Raw genomic sequence first — 19,248 nt, forward strand, 5'->3', positions numbered from 1 at the left:
TGTTTTAGTTCTAAATGCTCCAAAAAACAGCAAGAAAACATTGAGAACAATGATTATTTGTACATGATAAAGTTTGTAGGGGAAAAGGGTTGTTTATTGGTTTTTCTAGTGAGTTATTCATATTATTTTCTCTTGTTAAATTTCAAATGGCATTTAAAACATTTGACCCTGCCTCCGAGCAGCGGAATGTGCTGAAAACTCACTGTAGGGTGACTGAAGGAGAGAAGGAGTGAAACGCTTGGTGAAGAACTCCAGAACACACAGCAGCAATTGAAAAGCTATCACAAGGTCATCCTCCATCTGCAGAAACATTCCTGTACAGGGAACATGACACAAAAACAAGAAGTGACAATGTGGATATGCTATCCATGACGCATATAATCCTTAGAGAAGAAACTTCACTCGCTGTAAACAAGGCTCGTTATTTACATGGACGAACCCAACAGAATGTGACAAATATTTCCTGTTCAAATTTTCCGTAATGACTCACCCTTGGCCAAGAGGAACATGGTCCAACTGCTTTCCCAAAGTGTTTTTCTCCTTGAAGGAAACAGGCATGGATCAAGTAAGATCACTGATGTTTAATGGAACAACTCAAGAATATTATTGTGGAACTACAGCTGGGCAAAAAGCTCAAACAAAGGATTTCTACTCACTTTGCTATGTCAGGCTCTGCAAATATTTTTTCACAAGTCCTGGAAGACAATTAAAGAATGACTTTATTAGAACTGGCATACTTACACCTTTTCAAATGAAAAACATCTGAAAAGGGAATTAGACTGCACAAACTAGAGGTGCACTAAAATGGAGAAAATTTTTATATGAAACAAATTAAATAAATAATTACTAATAATAGTAAATATTTTTTATATAATTATTTTAAAAATCCACTTTCTGCATAAAGAGAAAATAGACAAAAAAAACCTTCATGTTTAACAAACATGTTAATCTTTAACATCCAATAGCAGAATCTTTGATATGAAAGAATATAAAATGAACTGAAGGCAGAATAAATAAAAGCACTTAAAAACAACATTAATAATATTAATATTAAAATGCGTTTAAACAAATGCTATTGCTAATTTAGAGAGATCTTTTTTCAATGAAGGAGGGAGACGACTTCACTGACAGACAGAATGAGCAGAGCTCCTCCCTCATGCGCGAGCTCTCTTCAAAGGAAGCACCATCCTTGCACTCTCTCTACCTCACACATAATAATCTAAATCAACTGACACAATGCTAAAAGTTTGTGAGACCAAATCCATGTTTCACGAGGCGCATTCGGAGAATGTTCTAAATATCCGCTGGGTGTGAATAGTGCTCAAAAGAACGTCACCTCATCTTCTCTGACAGGTGCCCTGCATGTGCAGCTGACATAAACCACACTTTCAGTAAACAAAACGAAAATCCTATCCAGTGGTGAAGTGTTTTCTGTGTTGACAAATCTTTTGCGAGGTCCTAATAGAGTGCCCCAGGGATGACGTGTTTTTGTAGGCCAACCCGGAAGTTAGCAGCGCACGGGTTCCCTCGGTTGAAAGCCTATTCATTTTTCCCATAGACTTTTGGAAAATCACAGAAAATAAGCTCTGTGTTTAACAAAGGGTTATGACACTTACACGTTTTGTCTATCAAGATAATCTTTACAAGGTAACACAACATTTATACATTTTGAAGCCTAAATAAAGTCGTCAGATATAAAAGGCTAACAGTAGGTTATAAACAGACTACATCACACCATGGACGCAGATCAACGTCACCACCACCAAGCTTCCTCAAACTTTATTTAGAAAACAACTTTATATAAAAACATGCTCACTGATTATGATCTGTGCTATTATGAATACTTTTCCACTTTATCATGAGAAATGCTGTCCAAATGTCCCGTTTTTAATGATGACGTTTAAAGTCCCCGCCAAAGGAAGTAGTCCCTTTTAGCAATTTGTTAGCAACCGCCGATTTTAAGACACAGTAAAAGTTTAAAAAAAATCACAAGTAGGTTATAACTGGTTTGTTTTATGTCATAGATCAAACGTGAAAGTATTTAGAGGCTTTGTTAACCACAGACCTTATTTCAGGCGATTTAGCAAAAACCCATTCAAAAAACCCATAGACTTTACGGTGTTGGAACCGGAAGTCCTAAAATTCTAACTCGCTTCCGGGTTTTCCTACAAAAATGCGTCATCCCTGAGGCACTCTATAACAGTCGCGATTCGCAGGCAACGCGTCAATGTCCGCTAATGTCCAATTCGTGACCTAATGACTCATTTGAACAGATTCATTTTAATGAATCATGACAACAACTGATGATCTGTCCACACCGTCTGTGGTCCACACGGTCTATAATGAATCATTTACTCAAACATCTCTGAAATGAGAACAAAAGTGTGCTTACCCCATTTAGCAAGAGTGGTTAGTAAAATTAGCCTTAATAATCCACAATATTTTCAGGTTATTTAAATGACAATGTGTAGTAAATTAGGTCTACCTATAAAATCAGTTAGTTTAGACTGGAGTGAGGTGAAACCAGAACAAAGCAAGTTGTTGTTAGCTAGGTGCATTCGATTGTATATGGTAGAAAATTATATTATTAGTTAATATAGCCTAACTTCTAAATGCTACTTTTTAATACTTTTTTAGCAAAAAAGCATCTTTTCTTACAAAGCTATAAAATCACTTTTTTTTTTTTGAAAAGAGGGCAAGAAAGATTTACAATGAGAGTGACGGGTACTTTATTGTCAGTATTGGGCTCACAGATCACGTGGGTGGGGCACTTTTTACTGTTTGTGTCTGTCACCACCGAAGACCATTTGTGACCCAGGAAAAACCCTGCATTGATTCATCTGAATTGAAATATTTAATACTTTCACAGCAAAAATTATGTATGCGATTAATTTAGATTAATTAATCACAGAGTATGTAATTAATTAGATTAAATTTTTTAATCAATTGACAGCCCTAATATATATATATATATATATTATGCTTGATATCAGCTTGACCACAGACTTATATCAGACCACATGTCTAGACTTTCTGTTCACCACCTGAGAAGCACCGTTTGTCAGTAACTGCAAAAGAACAAACTGAACTGTGGCCAGCTGCTTTTGAAACAAAGGCAGATAAACCAAAGAGCAGATCTCTGCCACACCGAGACGGCTGCTGCCACCTTCAGGTTTACAAATGACATGCGAATGTTTCAAAGGTTTTCACTATTCAAATTATTAAATCAAGTCATAATGCAGATCATGCAACATAAAAGCTTGAGCAATTACTGAAGGAAAAACAGAACAATGTTTTAACAGAGTAATACACAACAGGTTTCATCACCCCAGGAGCGACGTGAGATGAGTCACACATTCTTTAAATGAGATGCAATGCAAGCATTATCTAAATAAACTGACATGCTGAGGGAAGGGCGAGCACACCCAGAGGCATGCCCAAGCATCACGCCATTAGTAGCTGTTCAGTCCTAATGAGCTTGTAAAACTTATATATATATCATTTCATTCGGTATACATTCAGGAATAGCTCCCGTTTCCCTTTTAAATCTTTTTTTAAGGAAAATTAGGAGACACTTTATTTTGATGGTCCATTTTAGAAATTTTACTAACTAGAAGTAACTTTGCAACTACGTCAACTACCAGTCATTAGAGTATTAATATACTGTCTGCTTAATATCTGCTAACACTTTATTTTGATGCTCCCCAAAAGACATTCTACTGACTTTAAGTAACTTTGCAACTACATCAACTTTTTGACGTATTAAAATCTAATCTTAACCTAACAGTGTACTAATACTCCAATGAGTGTTAGTTGACATGTAGTTGCAAAGTTAAAGGGTTAGTTCTCCAAATGAAAATTCTGTCATTAAGTACCCACCCTGATGTCGTTCCACATCCAAAAGAGCTACATTCATCTTTGGAACACACATTAAGGTATTTTTGATGAAATCCGAGAGGTTTATGACTCATCTATAGACAGCAATATACCAACCACTTCCAAGGTCCAGAGAGGCACTAAAGACATCATTAAAACAGTCTGTGTGACTGCAGTGGTTCAACCTTAATTTTATGAAGCCACGAGAATACTTTTTGTGCGCAAAAACAAAACAAAAATAATGACTTTATTCAACAATATCTCTCTTCTGTGTCATTCTCATACATTTTTTACGTCCAGCGCTTCCAGATTCTACATCCGAACGCTGACTCATTATTGGCCAACTCCTGCTTCAGCATCACACACACGTGTCGTGCTGCTCATGTGTGCAGCTTTGGCCAATACTGAGCCGGCATTTGGACATAAACACTTCACTGTGCTTACGGCGCCAACTGTGTAAGGATAATGACAGGGAAGAGAAGAGATTGTTGAATAAAGTCAAATCGAGAAATGATTCTGGATCGATTCCGTATGCATCTGGATATTTTCCACACATATTGCAATTCTCTCTCGAATCGATTCTTAGTGATTTCAACAGCAGATGGCACTGCGTGCATTAGAAACAGCCGTACTCTGCTTCCTTTTATTTCTTTACACACACCACTTGAACCTTGAATGAAAATAATCATTCATAAAGCTGGTGAGCATAAAATACCTCAGCTCTTACCCCAAACTTTCAAACTTTTTTTATTGACTGACAAAATAATTAGTAGATCTTGGAACTGAATTGAGGAACTGTCCATTAGATCTCAACACATTGTGAAATTAATCATATGATATAATCATATGAATACATAACTACTGCAAATTCAAAACAATACTGCACAACACTTACTTCACAAATTTTTGGTAGAGGACTAAGTTCACTTCATATTTCTTCTCCAATCGTGTAACAGCAGCGTTCACTTTGGGGCTTATTGTGTCCACATTTACATCCATCTTCCTCACAAGGCTGACGAACTGCTTCACACTACAAAAGAACGGCTTATTCAGGCACATGATCAGCTAAAGACAAAAAAAATAAGGAATACCTGACCCACAACCCTACCCACCTGCTTGCTTATTATTATTAAAAAATACTGTAAAAATAAAAAATGTAGTATTTAATAATAATAATACATTGTAATACAATGTGATAATAAACAAACAATAGTTATTATTATTATTAATAATAACAACAATAATTATTATTATCATTATTATTCTATTTTTATTTCACCTAAATATTTAAATTTAACATTTATGTTTGCTTTTAATTCTTTGCTTTGAAACGTTAAACCTGAAAACCGCAGGCTTTACTCTCAAACATGTAACATGTCAGACTATATATTTATATAAATACATCACAACCATTGCAACGTAAGCCATATCACATTCTCACAACCATGCATTGTCAAAATTCATAAATAATTTACCGGGCAACTGGTGAGTAACAGTTTTAATGCCGATATTTACCCACATTTGAAGCTTTGAACCCTGACTAACGTGGTGATTTTGGTTCATACAACCCAAACATTTTTCCTCAGATTTACGCAATTCATGTGGGTCATACTTTTAAAATCGGAAAATATAGAAATCTGTATAAATACAGAAAAATCACATCCCTGCATATTAAAGTGTAGTACATATGTTATTATCACTTAACATCAGGCATAAAACTTATTAAAGGCATAACCACACTCTGACAGAACAACTTGCTGTAATGGAGAAGTCCTGATTCTTCCCTTCTAAGATCAGCATGTTCTTTTGCCACACCTACCTCAGTCCAACCACTTTTAGGAATTGTGTAAAGGTGAGGCTGATGCCTTCAAACTCCATGCCTGCAATAAACAGACAAGCTCCCCACTGCTGTCTGTTCGAATACGGCATCTAGCATGGAAGACACAGACATGATTGTGTATTGCACATTTATAAACCAATAAACTAGAATGGTAGTGCAGATATCCAAGGAAACCGTACATTTGCCTTGTCCATCGGCCTGATCTCCCTCTCCCAAATTTTCCACGCATGATCACAGATGGGATTTGTGGCCTGCAGCTCCTCACTGAGAGACACAAACTCCGATTCCTTGTCCTTGTGTCTGGTAAAACAACACAGTTGATACAGTAAACACACTGCAAGGAGATTTTAACACTATAGGATATACGTCAAACGTCACTTGACCAAACTGGAAAATTGGTCTCATTGCATCTGCTTGTCAGAGAAAGTGGTAACAGCAGTATGGACTTTTAAAGGGTTAGTTCACCCAAAAATGAAAATAATGTCATTAATTACTCACCCTTGTGTCGTTCCACACCCGTAAGACCTTCGTTCATCTTCAGAACACAAATTAAGATATTTTTGATCAAATCCGATGGCTCAGTGAGGCCTGCATAGACAGCAATAACACTCCCTTTTTCAATGGCCAGAAAGCTACTAAAAACATATTTAAAACAGATCATGTGACTACAGTGTTTCAACCTTAATATTATAAAGCAACGAGAATACTTTGTTTATGCCAAAAATAATGAAATATTCCACTATATCAAGTGAGGGTGATTTCAAAACGATGCTTAGTGAAGCTTCACAAATCTTTTGTCTCAAATCAGTGGTTCAAAGCACCAAAATCACGATTTCAGTAAACGAGGCTTCGTTACATCATAAGTGTTTTGAAACTTCAATAATTCACGTGACTATTGAATTGAATCACTGATTCAAAGCCTATGATTCATAAAGATTTGAAGCTTCATGAAGCAGTGTTTTGAAATCACCCTTCACTACTTATTGTTGAATAAAGTCATTATTTTGTTATTTTTGGCGCACAAAAAGTATTCTCGTCGCTTTATAATATTAAGGTTGAAACACTGTAGTCACATGATCTGTTTTAAATATGTTTTTAGTAGCTTTCTGGCCAATGAAAAAGGGAGTGTTATTGCCGTCTATGCAGACCTCACTAAGCCAACGGATTTGATCAAAAATATTTGTGTTCTGAAGATGAACGAAGGTCTTACGGGTGTGGAACGACATGAGGATGAGTAACTAATGACAGAATTTTTCATTTTTGGGTGAACTAACCCTTTAAGGTAATCAGCGAAACTACCTAGTTCACATTGTTATAGGTGTATTATTCTATTAAATATCTAAACATTAGTGTGAAAAAGAAAAATGAAAAAGCTTTTAAATATCAATCTGCACACGTGTTATCAGTTATGCTCATCTTTGCTCGCTCCATTTAAGTAATCTTGAATAAAATAGCAAATGTTTTCATGAAGCACAAACAAAAAACCTAAACATGAAGCAATCCGATCTGTTTTGCAGAACACGGAAGTTACATTGTGCATAACCCCTAATGTGGGGTGGTCACTATACTGGCACTGCTGGTCACGCAACATTGCTTACACACATAACTAACGCTTGTCAGCTGTTTCGGCACCATTTGAACCCGTTTTCAGTCAAAAAAAATGCTTTACTAGTTGGTTATGTTCACCAGATAAAGTGATAACAGTCTATTACGCTATACTATTATATAACAAACGATATGTGTGTGGATATATCTATGGTGTACTGTAAACATAACTCCTGACTGAAATTAACATTTAATTTACACAATATTCAATTGAAATTTCTTTTAAAAAATAAATCATGTATCCCAAATGGCCATATAAAGGCAGATAAACTGATTTATGACAAATCACCATAATTCCTTTATAGCACCTACAGCTTAACTGCGGTATTTGTAATAATACCATAGTAGGCACAGTGAAATATTGGGTGCGAGGTAGTAATTACCATCGTATGACAACGTAATTGAACTTTTAAAACTGTCAACAGTCGCATAAACACATTTTTAAAACTGTCATTCATAACAGTGTTACTTACAGTTACTATAGTACAAACAGGGTACATTCTTATAAGACTGACTAGTTTTCTGAAGATGTTTTAACGTTAATGTTACTAGTTTGATTCTTTTAGGCATCTTTATCAAATACTGCTGGTTCCTCAGTCACCATACTCTATAACTAAAGACGGTCTGTACAATTAACGTTAATTCATTACAGTCTATTGTGTTTATTTCAGAGACAGTAGCGCGGTGTGACCTCACCGTTCGGGGCTCAGCACTGCGTTCTCGCTACTGTCCGGAGACTCGCTTTTCATGTTCCCCTTCAGCTCCTTCTTTTGCGGAGTCCCGCTACTGCGCTTCTTTGGCGGCATGTCGAGGGTCTCGTTATGAAGAGCGCGTTCACTCACAAGCACAGCGAGCGATCACGAGCGGCGGGTGTATGTTGTTGATGTTGTTGTGGTTAGCGGTTGGATGTCGGAGCCTGAGATCGCTTATTGGCGCCCGCAACTCTGCACTGCTATTTCCTCAACTACCCAAAACGCGGGAAAATTGATCGACGCAACGTCCGCCGCTCTTGCGTCACGTCCGGTTATTAGGCATACTAAACAGTAATAACCCCGGTAATGACATAAACACATCTTTATTTTTATAAAACACATGGTTTTAAACCATTTTTATTTATTTTTATAAAACACATGGTTTTAAACCATTTTTATTTATTTTTATAAAACACATGGTTTTAAACCATTTTTATATTTCAGAATGAGTAACTATCAGTTGTTCGTAGTAAGTTAAATACTAAAATGCACTTGAAACAATTTGAAAAGCCTTTTACTCAGTTCCATCTATGCTCATTGGTTAAACACTTTTAAAATGAGAGTTGTGCTCTCAAAACACGTTTAGCTATAAATGTAAAAAAAAATGCATTTAAAACAATTTGGATTGATTTTGAATTTTGCGATTGTACTTGCTTTTTAATTGTGGAACTGCCTAAAATAAACGGTATGTTTCTGTCAAAAGCACAATAAAAATTCAAATAGATTAACAGCAAGTTACATTTGACTAAGCTTCATTGCCTAATTTTTTCATTAGTTTTTACACAAACATGTCATGAGACCATAAAACGTTTTTGTTTTACATTACAACAGACATATTGCAGATTTTTAAGCAATTATACCACAATATTTTTAAATAAATTATCAATATTACTTCTAATATTATCCATTTATCTGTCCGTCATTGAACATAACTTCTTTTCAGTTAAGAAAACAATAATGGTCACCATCAGAACACAAGACAGTGAAACTTTATGGAATATTGTATTCTCTCTATCAAATTAAGTGATTATTCCTTATAGAAATGTACTGAAATGTAAAGAAAAATGGGCCGCATATCATATTTGAGTTTCTATTTTGTTTATTCTCTCATTTTTGTCAAATTAAATATTGATATAATATTGGTCATATTTTTATCCCTTATGAAAAACAAATGTTTGACTCCCTATTGTCCAAATGGCACTGAACGCATGCCAAAAAGCTTGAATGAACCATTCTATGTATATCCAGTCTAGTGTTTTATTCCATTTAGGAACATTTCTTTTGTTTCTCCATAGGTTTATTTATAACAGCAGTTCACCCCATGATTTGTGCGTTATTCATTAAAGAATGACTTTAAAATATTGCCACCGTTTAAAAAGAAAACATAGGTGCAATAAACAGAAGCAAAGGCACTAATGTGCTTTGTCTGGAGTGAGAGATGTAATAAATAAAATTTCCTATAAGAAAACCCTGCCCCCATACCAAGACCACCACACAGTCTCAGGAAAGAAATGATCATGTATATGCCAGATATTTAACTCAGGGAGTGACAGAACAAATGTATGTCTACTATGCAATAATACAGAAAATGAACATTTGCACTGAATAATTTATCATAAATTCCAATTGTAGATAATATTTGGCACACACATCTCCAGATTTCATCACATATTTTCTTCTATACAGAAAGTAAACTCATATTGTGCCAATGAATGTGTCATTAATACATGGAAACAAGTCAAAGCTTACATGTACAGACCATGAGACTTGGCCATTGATACAGACATTATTCTTTGATCTAGTGGCAAACAGACTTATGGTGCTTGTAACAACATCCTGAAGGAAAATGGAAACCCTTGTTCAGCAATATCTTCTGAAACTCCAGAAAATGACCTTAACAATGACTTGGGTTGAGAGGTTACTTCAGGCTTTAGGAAGCAATGTGATGTACATGAAAGGGAGTATGTGAGTGAGAAGGAAAAAAAAAAAGACGAAAAAGAACAACCTGTTATATTTCCCATGGAGACCATTTAACCAATGAGAGAGACCTCTCCAAATCTTAAAGTCCACTGTTTTTTTTGGGGCCCAGGACCCTTTAAACTGCTTGCTCACAGGAGCATGGTGAACGGTTTCTCCAGGAACTTGCGGAACTCAGCCAGCCACTGTGCGCCGACAGCACCATCTACCACCCGGTGGTCACAGCTCAGAGTCACAGACATCATGCTAGCCACATCAAACCTATGAGAGACACAGAAAAAAAGCATTCACTGACTCGAGTGGTAACAATTTTAAGAGCTTCTATATTTCTATAGCTTCTATATTTCATTTATATTTGTGAGGATGTGGAGTGATAGCAAACTGATGTCCTTTCTCACCCTTTTTCATTGTCTGCAGGCAAAAGTCTCTTTTCTGAGCCACCCACAGCCAGAATGCAGGCTTGAGGAGGGTTAATGATAGCTGAAAAATTCTTGATGCCATACATGCCCAGATTCGAAATAGTGAAGGTGCCACCCTAGAAAACCAAGAATGTTTATGTAATGCATTTTTATATATACACAATCCATTGTTTATATATACACAATCCATTGTTTTTTTATATATATATATATATATATATATATATATATATATATATATATATATATATATATATATATAGAAATAATATGGGGTGAGTTAGATTAAAAAAAACAACAACTTTAAATCAGCAAAAATGCATTCAACTGATCAAAAGTGACAGAGAAGAAATTGAAATTGTTACAAAAAAATTTTAACTTTCTATTCAAAGAATCCTGAAAAAATGCTTCATGGTTTCCCCAAAAATATTCAACAGCTCAACTGTTTACAATATTGATAGGAAATTGTTCTTGAGCACAAAATTAGCAAATTAGAATGGTTTCTAAAGAATCATGTGACACTGAAGACTGTAATGATGCTGAAAATTCAACTTTGCCATCACAGGAATAAATTACATTTTAAAATACATTAAAATAAATAATAAATAAAATTGTTATTTTATTTTAAATTTTATTTCACAATATTATTTTATTTATTGATCATGTAAATGCAGCCTTGGTGAGCATCAGAGACTTATTTCAAAAACATTTAAAAAAAACCTTACAGACCCTAAACATTTGAACGTTACTGTACACACATATGGATATGAATAAACCATATATAGATAGATAAACAGATAGATAATCAGTTAATCAAATAGTATTTAGGAAATAATACATATTAATGATGCTCTTATAAAACAACAGAATAAATAAATAATTTCTGATATCCACACTGAGCACCCAAATTACTCACCTGGAATTCATGCGGTTGTAGTTTACCCTCTCGTGCTTTAGCAGCTAATGTGCCTACGTCTTTGCTTATAGTCGCAAGTCCCTTAATATGAGCATTAAATACAATGGGAGTGATTAGACCCGCAGGTGTACTGACTGCGACACTAACATCCACCACGTGATTTCTGTCCGGAGAGAGAAAGTGCGTGATTAATTCAGATTTACTGTCATTCACAACAGTTACTTTGGATTTTCGCACATGTGAGAATTATGTGAGAAGTAATGCTGCCCTCAAATGGTTAAGATCAGAAGTGCACTGTGGGAGTCCACTTACTGCCTAATAACTGTGTCCATCCAAGAGGAGTTGGCCTCTGGGACCTTTACACAGGCTAGAGCCGAGGCCTTGATGATGAAGTCATTGACCGAGAGTTTGATGTTATCAGCTTTCACCTCCTGATCATGAGGAAAAGATACAGTTTAAATCAGGACTACTGTAATATGGAGCTTATTACCATGTTACAGTCACGAGAACTGAGTTTACTCACAGCATTGAGCTCTTTCCTGAGTTCAAGAACTTGGTCCATGTTAACATCAATAGACAAGTAATAGTGAGGAATAGTCTGTTTTGACTGCATCAACCTCTGGGCGATCACCTAGATAGAGACAGGCAGGGAAACAAAGCATTATGGGTTACATAAAAGTCTTCATGTATTCCTAGAGAATTTAAGGTCAGTGGACTCACTTTGCGGATGTTGCTGATGGGGATGTCTGTGAAGGTTCCTGTAGGTACAGCAGCAAAAGCAGGGGCAGCTGGAGGGCTGGGTGTGGGTGCAGCAGGGGTAGGTGCAGCGGCTGGTGCCTGGTGGTATGAAACAGAATGTATATATATATTTAAGTTTAATTAATTTTATTTCTATTTTAGTTTTTATTTATTTCCAGTAATTTTAGTTCTTCAACTTATTTCAGTTAATTGTAAATAACATTTCTAATTTTCATTTAAAACAAATAAAAAAATAAATAAAATAAAATAGTATTAGTTCCAGATTTGGTTTATTATACCCTGGTCAAAGGTTTTAAGAACTTCGATATGACGGGAATTCTGTGGAAATTTGTGCAGCATTATGGCACATATTCCATCTGGGCTTTCTTAAAGGGATAGTTCACCCCAAAATGAAAATGTTGTCATTTTCTCACCCTGAAGTTGTTCAAAACCTGTATGAGTTTTTTCTTCTATTGAACAAACACAAAAGAAGATATGTAGAGTTTGGTTCCAAAATGCGATAAACATCTAAAAAGATTTTAAAAAAGCCGTTTTTAATACCAATGTACTCGGCAAATGTGTTTATTTAACCGTGCGGTGGCGCCAGATACTCTTTAATCAGTAATAACAAATAATTTATAACATTAATAAGATGACTTGTTGAATTTATTTTGGGAGAGACGGCTGAATGTATTTTTAGTAAAATGCCTGTATATAAGATAAATATTGGCAAAGTTTAGACTCTGTCATATATGTGAATCAACTTACTTTGTTGTTCATTTTCAATTTGAAAAATAACTTTTATATTGATGGATTAATTGCATTTTGAAAAAAAAGTGTCATGGATTTACTGCATTTTGGGGGGAAAAAAAAATGTTTTTATAATAAACTTTTTAAAATCAAAATGTAGATTTGAGTTTTTAATGTTTTTTTTTATAACCAAAAGATGCTATGTGAAAGTTTGAAACTGAAAATAATGGTTTTCATCTTGCCAATTTCTTGGTAAAGAAAACACCTTTTTACTCAAATTAATCTAAATGAAGTTATTGTGTTTTGGAACCAAACTCTTCATATATTGAAGAATGGTGGTAACCAGGCAGCTGAAGGTAGCCACGGACTTCCACAGTATTTTTACTATGGAAGTAAATGACAACCGTCAACTGTTTGATTACCAACATTCTTTAAAATATCTTATTTTGTGGTCAACAGAAGAAAGAAACTCATACAGGTTTGGAACAACTTCATTTTCATTTTTGGGTGAACTCTCCCTTTAAAAGCCTTTTTATATCATAACATCTGCCCATTGTTAGAAAAGTCAAAACTTCAAAATTGAAAGACTTACAGGCGTGGGCTTAGGTGGAACAAAACTGTCAATATCTTTCCTGGTGACTCTGCCGTCTGGTCCAGTTCCTATCGACAAAGCAGTAGTATATATCTAAATTCAGTAGCATATTACCAATTTACTATGACATCTCCCATGAAAATGAAATGAAGTAACAGACACCCTCAAAGTCAAAGCACACCTACCTATGACTTGGGCAATGTCAATTCCCTTCTCTGCAGCCAGTTTTTTGGCTAGAGGGCTGGCAAACACCCTACCCTTCCTAGGAGCAGCAGGGGAGGCTGAAACAGCGGCAGGTGCTGGGGAGGGAGCTGGAGCTGGTGGTGGGGTGGCCACCTGAAAAATGAGGTACAATTAAAAGTCATATACACAATACACACATTAAAATAATTTCTTTTTAGTTAGGTTAAAGGTGCAATGTGGAAAATTTGGGAGGATCTATTGACAGAAATGCAATATAATATACATAACTATGTTTTAAGTGGTACATAAAGACCATACATAAATGAACTGTTACGTTTTTATTACTTTAGAATGAACCATTTCTATCTACATACACCGCGGGTCCCCTTTACATGTCAAGTCGCCATCTTTCTACAGCAGCCCTAAACGGACAAACACTCTACATAGCGCGTTTCATCACTATGTTGTTCTTCTAAATCTTTTGTGTTTTTATACACTGCACTTTTAAAGATTCAAGTCATTAACTTCTTCAAATATGGATTACAACATGTTATGCTTCTAAAAATGTTTCCCAAAAGCATCGAAAGCCCAAGAACAATTGCCACCAATGGTCTCTGCGATCAACTTAGCTCACAATGCTTTTGAGAAACTTGTTGGAGCCGTGGCTTAGCAATTAGCGCATGTGCCAATGTGTATACATACATAATTTTTAAACAAAATAAAATCTCAATATCTTGCCAGAACACATCATGTGCACCACAACTGACAGCAATGTGCTGTAGTCAATTCTTGGTAGCCACACCAACAAAATTGTCATGGCGTGATTACAGTATTGCAAAACACTACAAATATTGCAAAGTGACCTTTCACTTTTAGTCTTGGCATGAAACTGTTGATATTAAAATAGCCGTAAAAACATGACCTTGATTTATCCCAGTGGCTTTTAGGTGGCCACATAAAAAATACATTACATCACATCATGACATGTTGCTCATGTCAATTAAAGTGCTGTTGCAACTCAATGAGGTTAATAAATGACTGCTGTTTAGTGTGCATAATCAGTCACAATCAGTGTTGGGGAAAGTTACTTTTAAAAGTTAATGCATTATGATATTGCGATACTCCCTAAAAAGGAACTAATTAGGTTTGTTATTTTTTATGGAAAGTAATGAGTTACATTACTTTTGCATTACTTTTTCTCGCCTGCATGGGCTGGGTTTGCTTGTTTGTTTAATAACAAAAAAAAAAAAGTTCTATTTTTGGCAAATGTAAAGCCCTTTCACACCAAAAGAGAAATGAATAAGCCTCAGGCTGAACGAAATGCAAATTCATGCCTCATTTGGATCATCAAATGTCTGCAGCAAAGACACTGGTTAATAAAGTGAGAATAAATACATAAAATATATTTGTTCAATTTAATATATTTAATTATTGCAGGTTTGTGCAATATTCTGAGAGTGCATTTCACTTTTTTGAGATGAGTAAATGAATGCTCACATTTAGTTTAGAACTACAGTACCCATCATGTTCACACACAACGCCTCTGCACTTACTCATGATTTCTCTCAACATGGTGAGCTGTCAGTCAATCCACGGGAAAACAAAGTAACTTGCGTTACTTATTTGAAAAAGTAACTTAGATATTGTTGTAAATTTAAAAGTAATGCGTTATTTTACTAGTTACTTAAAAAAAGTAATTTGTAAAAAATAAGCTACTTGTAATGCATTACCCCAAACACTGATCAAAATCACTTTAAAACAGCCGACACAAATAAACAACAGAAATGACAGAGATCTTTACCGGTGTGGGAGCAGGAGGTGGGCTTGCAGCCACTCCAGTCTCTACATAGTCTGCAAACGCACTAATGTCAGATTCCTTTTCCACAATGATGCAAAGAGGAGTGCCGAGAGGAACGTCTCTGGTGCCCTCAGGAACCATTATCTTGGCCAGATAGCCCTCCTCCTGTACCTCAAAACCTGAAAACCACAGGAAGGACACGTGTTATCGCTGGTGGTCATAATATCTCAACATACACAAATAGCAAATTTCTTAAAATCTGGTTTATGCTTATACATTTGTGTGTGTATATGTCCAATCATACATTTACAAAAACAAAACTGTGTAAAAAAAGTGTAAATGCATCTGGTTGTTGAAACGACATATGTAAATTTTACTTATCCCCAAAATGGTAAAAAAATAAACACGTGAGAGCATGTTTTAGGTTATATGATATGTTATAGCCAGATATGACACACTTGAACAAGCAAACTGACGTAAATGAAACTGAAAGCACTGACCAGTTCTTCCCCTCATAAGAAATTATGTTTTCATTTTGTTTAAGGTGTTTATGTGGACAGGTAACTATTACTATTGAATTATCATAATTAAAGCCAAAATAGTTGGCAATTTACCGATTGTTGCCTTATCGGTCTCGATTTCAGCCAGCAGGTCTCCCTCACTCAGCTTCTCACCCACCTTTTTCTCCCAGCGTTGCACTGTGCCCATAGTCATGGTGGGGGAGAGAGCTGGGAGCTGAACCTAAAGACAGCAAGACAGCAAGTTTACGATGGCATACAATAATATGCTTGCTTATGCTTAGATTGGCCAATACCCCAAATGTTTTACTACCGAATTTGTTTGTAGTCACTTTAATATTTGGTCAACATCTCATACCTTCATGTGAGGTGGATAGGAGCTTCCAGGAACTTGTGGCGCCGCAGGAGCAGCAGTGGGTGTTGCTGGAGGGGGAGGGGCAGCTGCAGGAGCAGGGGCGGAGCTAGCATTTTTATCCAATGTATAGTCCTTAAATGCAGGGATGAGGTCAGGACTAAAGGTCAAAAAACAGATGATGTATATTAAGAGGGAAATACAAGTACACATCAAAATTATACATACCATACCTATTATACGTTCTGTCAACACACAGAAATCAAACATGCAAATTCATGCTTTCATTAAAAGCCAAGATCAAGACACAGTATAATTTAGTATGCCTTATGATACACCATTTATCTGTGCAAAGACAAAATTTTATTTATTTCACCAACATTTTATGCCTTTAAACACAAATTTTATTATGTAATTTGCACACAACAAACAGCAGATCTTATGATGCTCTGGATCTTGGCACTGCAGATAAACATAGTGCTTACTTGTCGACGGTAATGCAAATGACAGCTCCAATGGGCACATCTCTTGTACCCTCAGAAACCAAGATCTTGGCTAGGTAGCACTCCTCCAGCAGTTCAAATCCAACTGTAGCCTTGTCTGTTTCAACCTGACCAAACCAAAGCAGAAGAATTAGAATTAGATCAGAATTATACCATGGGGCTGTTGACTGCTTGGTTCAGACTGGTTGACAGATGCTGTCCTGAGGAACTATCTAGTTTACTATTTTATCTACATCAATATTAAACAATCAAGTGTTTTCTTCTAGGTAAATCACTGAATGTGCCTCACCTCAGCAATCAGATCTCCCTCATTAATTTTGTCTCCTTCCTTCTTTTCCCAGCGTGCGATGGTGCCCATCTGCATAGTGGGCGACAAAGCAGGCAGTTCCACCTGTAACAGGATGAATTAGGTTAAATAAACAGGAAGTTGAACACATTTGTGTTTAAATTCTTCTCAGCATAATAATATGATCTACTGAAATGGCAGTTACAAGATTTTGTTGTTGTTTACTGTGACGATTATGATACTCAGGATTCCCAGACCTTCTGACTAATGAATTTCCATGATTTATTTTTTTTTTTTTTAAATATGGATTTTCACCTATTATACTTATTATTTAATACGGATTGGACTCATAAATTGCAATTTCAAGCTGATGGAATGGTTTAAAGCTAGTAATGTACATTCAATCACTATAGAAATGTGCTAGACTTTCTGATAACGTCTTATAATTTAATTAGTTCTAATGTGTCTTCTAGGCCTGGAAAAGCAGGATCAGTTCATGACTGTGGGCAGTTTTATGTTCTGAGGATCAATATTTAGATTGTGTCAAGCAATATGATTAAATGTTATGATGTATCATGAGAGTATGTTTCGTATAAGTATGTAAACATGGAAGGATGGAGGAAGCTCTGGCAGCTAACTGCTTTAACATCTTGAAGGTGACACCAACAGAAGAAACGCAGTGTTGCAATGTACCAATACTTAAAGAGACAGTTCCTCCATATATGTACATATATTGTCGTCAACTTTTACTCTCTCTCATGTTGTTGTTCCAAAACCATGAGTTTTATTTTTGTGTGCAACACAGAAAGAGATGACAGATGGCATATGACAACCTCAGTCACCGCTCACTTTCATTATGTAGAAAAAGATGCAATGGAATCCTAACATCTCCTTTTGTGTTCCACCAAAACAAAAATGCAAGTCAAACGTGATTGGAAGCACATAATAACATTAGTTAGCTTAGCTCACCTTCTGATGGGGCGGCAGACTGTAGACTCGCATGCTTTGACTGAAACAAGCCGTTTGGGTTTGCAAGACCCATGATCTGTTAGTGAGGATGCTGTTGTACACACGCCGACCATGACACAAGCTCCGGATCCGGGTCGGGCCGTTGGAGTGGTATCGTTTGAGATGATGGCATGATACCGGTCCAGATCGAGGACTGGCGGCAGAAGCAGCAGGGCCCGAGAGGACACTGGGCCGGGTAAGCCTGGCAGATGGGCGCACTCGCAGCGCTAAACGCAACATTTTGAACGTGATGACCCCTGTAACACTACGCTGGATTTGAGTAAGGCTACTGTGGTATCAGAATATCTGACACCTGTGGTAGCAGCGGCGGTCTGTTCCCCCCAAAATGTGCCGAACAACCTCACTTTCCAATGACCTCCCCACTCCAAAACATCCCACTTTACGACACTCTCCTTCGCTTCGTCCTCCGGGCGACGCACAAGGGTTGCCAGATAAGTAACTACAATATAAAACCCCTTTTCAAAAATGTAAATTTTTGTTTTTATGTAGGCTTGCTATCGAAAACAAACGTTTCTGTATGTATATATATATATATATATACCACGTGTTTGACGCGGACATACTTCACTTTTATATTAATGAGAATATAGAAATTATGGTAGGCTAACACTTTACAGTAAGGTTCATTAGTTAACATGAAATAATATTTAACTGCACTTGTACAGCATTTATTAGTTGTTAATTTCAACATTTACAAATGCATTATTAAAATCTTGATAACATTAGTTAATGCACTGTGAACTAACATGAACAATGAACAACTGTATTTTCATTAACTAATGTTAACGAAGATTAGTAAATATAGTAACAAATATATTGCTCATGGTTAATTCATGTTAGTTAATACATTAATGTTTAGCTAATGAACCGTATTGTAAAGTGTTACCTAAATTACAAGGTAATAATTATATTAATTTCCTCTCTCTCTCTCTCTCTCTCTCTCTCTATATATATATATATTATATATATATATATATATATATACACACACACACACACACACACACACGCATACACTTTTTGCAAAATTTTAGTTGTACATACGTAGTTTTAAAGGGTGGATTATGATTATAAATACATGGCATCCTTCAAGCTGTCAAAGCCGGTGTCGTAA

The 19,248-nt window shown here is 36.0% G+C and overlaps 2 protein-coding genes across 2 annotated transcripts in view; both read right to left on the reverse strand.

The window, feature by feature from the left end:
* Positions 1-8,300, reverse strand: part of rb1 (retinoblastoma 1) — a 40,430-nt gene extending 32,130 nt beyond the window's left edge. The window contains exons 1-7 of the mRNA XM_067376725.1: positions 8,018-8,300; positions 5,896-6,016; positions 5,696-5,805; positions 4,772-4,906; positions 657-695; positions 491-540; positions 204-314 (exon numbers count right to left, since the gene is read on the reverse strand). Coding sequence (XP_067232826.1) covers positions 204-314; positions 491-540; positions 657-695; positions 4,772-4,906; positions 5,696-5,805; positions 5,896-6,016; positions 8,018-8,127 — 676 coding nt within the window. The 5' untranslated portion in view covers positions 8,128-8,300. The remainder of the gene's footprint in view (positions 1-203; positions 315-490; positions 541-656; positions 696-4,771; positions 4,907-5,695; positions 5,806-5,895; positions 6,017-8,017) is intronic.
* An 847-nt stretch (positions 8,301-9,147) lies between these two features.
* dlat (dihydrolipoamide S-acetyltransferase (E2 component of pyruvate dehydrogenase complex)) lies at positions 9,148-18,532 on the reverse strand. The gene is made up of 14 exons (XM_067375258.1): positions 18,075-18,532; positions 17,109-17,210; positions 16,802-16,926; positions 16,323-16,476; positions 16,061-16,187; positions 15,450-15,625; positions 13,651-13,801; positions 13,466-13,533; positions 12,106-12,222; positions 11,909-12,016; positions 11,698-11,816; positions 11,386-11,548; positions 10,449-10,585; positions 9,148-10,311 (listed from the first exon to the last, which is right to left on the reverse strand). Exons 1-14 carry the CDS (start codon positions 18,351-18,353, stop codon positions 10,182-10,184), a joined length of 1,956 nt encoding a protein of 651 aa, XP_067231359.1. The 5' UTR covers positions 18,354-18,532; the 3' UTR covers positions 9,148-10,181.
* Positions 18,533-19,248: the final 716 nt, after the last annotated feature.

This window comes from Chanodichthys erythropterus, chromosome 22 (assembly GCF_024489055.1).
Source record: "Chanodichthys erythropterus isolate Z2021 chromosome 22, ASM2448905v1, whole genome shotgun sequence".
Classification (NCBI taxonomy): Eukaryota; Metazoa; Chordata; class Actinopteri; order Cypriniformes; family Xenocyprididae; genus Chanodichthys; species Chanodichthys erythropterus.

Coding starts and splice junctions, on each gene's coding strand:
- dlat (XM_067375258.1), bottom strand. CDS start 18,353: ATGTTGCGTTTAGCGCTGCGAGTGCGCCCATCTGCCAGGCTTACCCGG. Junction 11,817..11,908: donor TCAGGAAAGAGCTCAATGCT/GTGAGTAAACTC, acceptor CCTCATGATCAG/GAGGTGAAAGCTGATAACAT. Junction 11,549..11,697: donor ATGGACACAGTTATTAGGCA/GTAAGTGGACTC, acceptor CTCTCCGGACAG/AAATCACGTGGTGGATGTTA.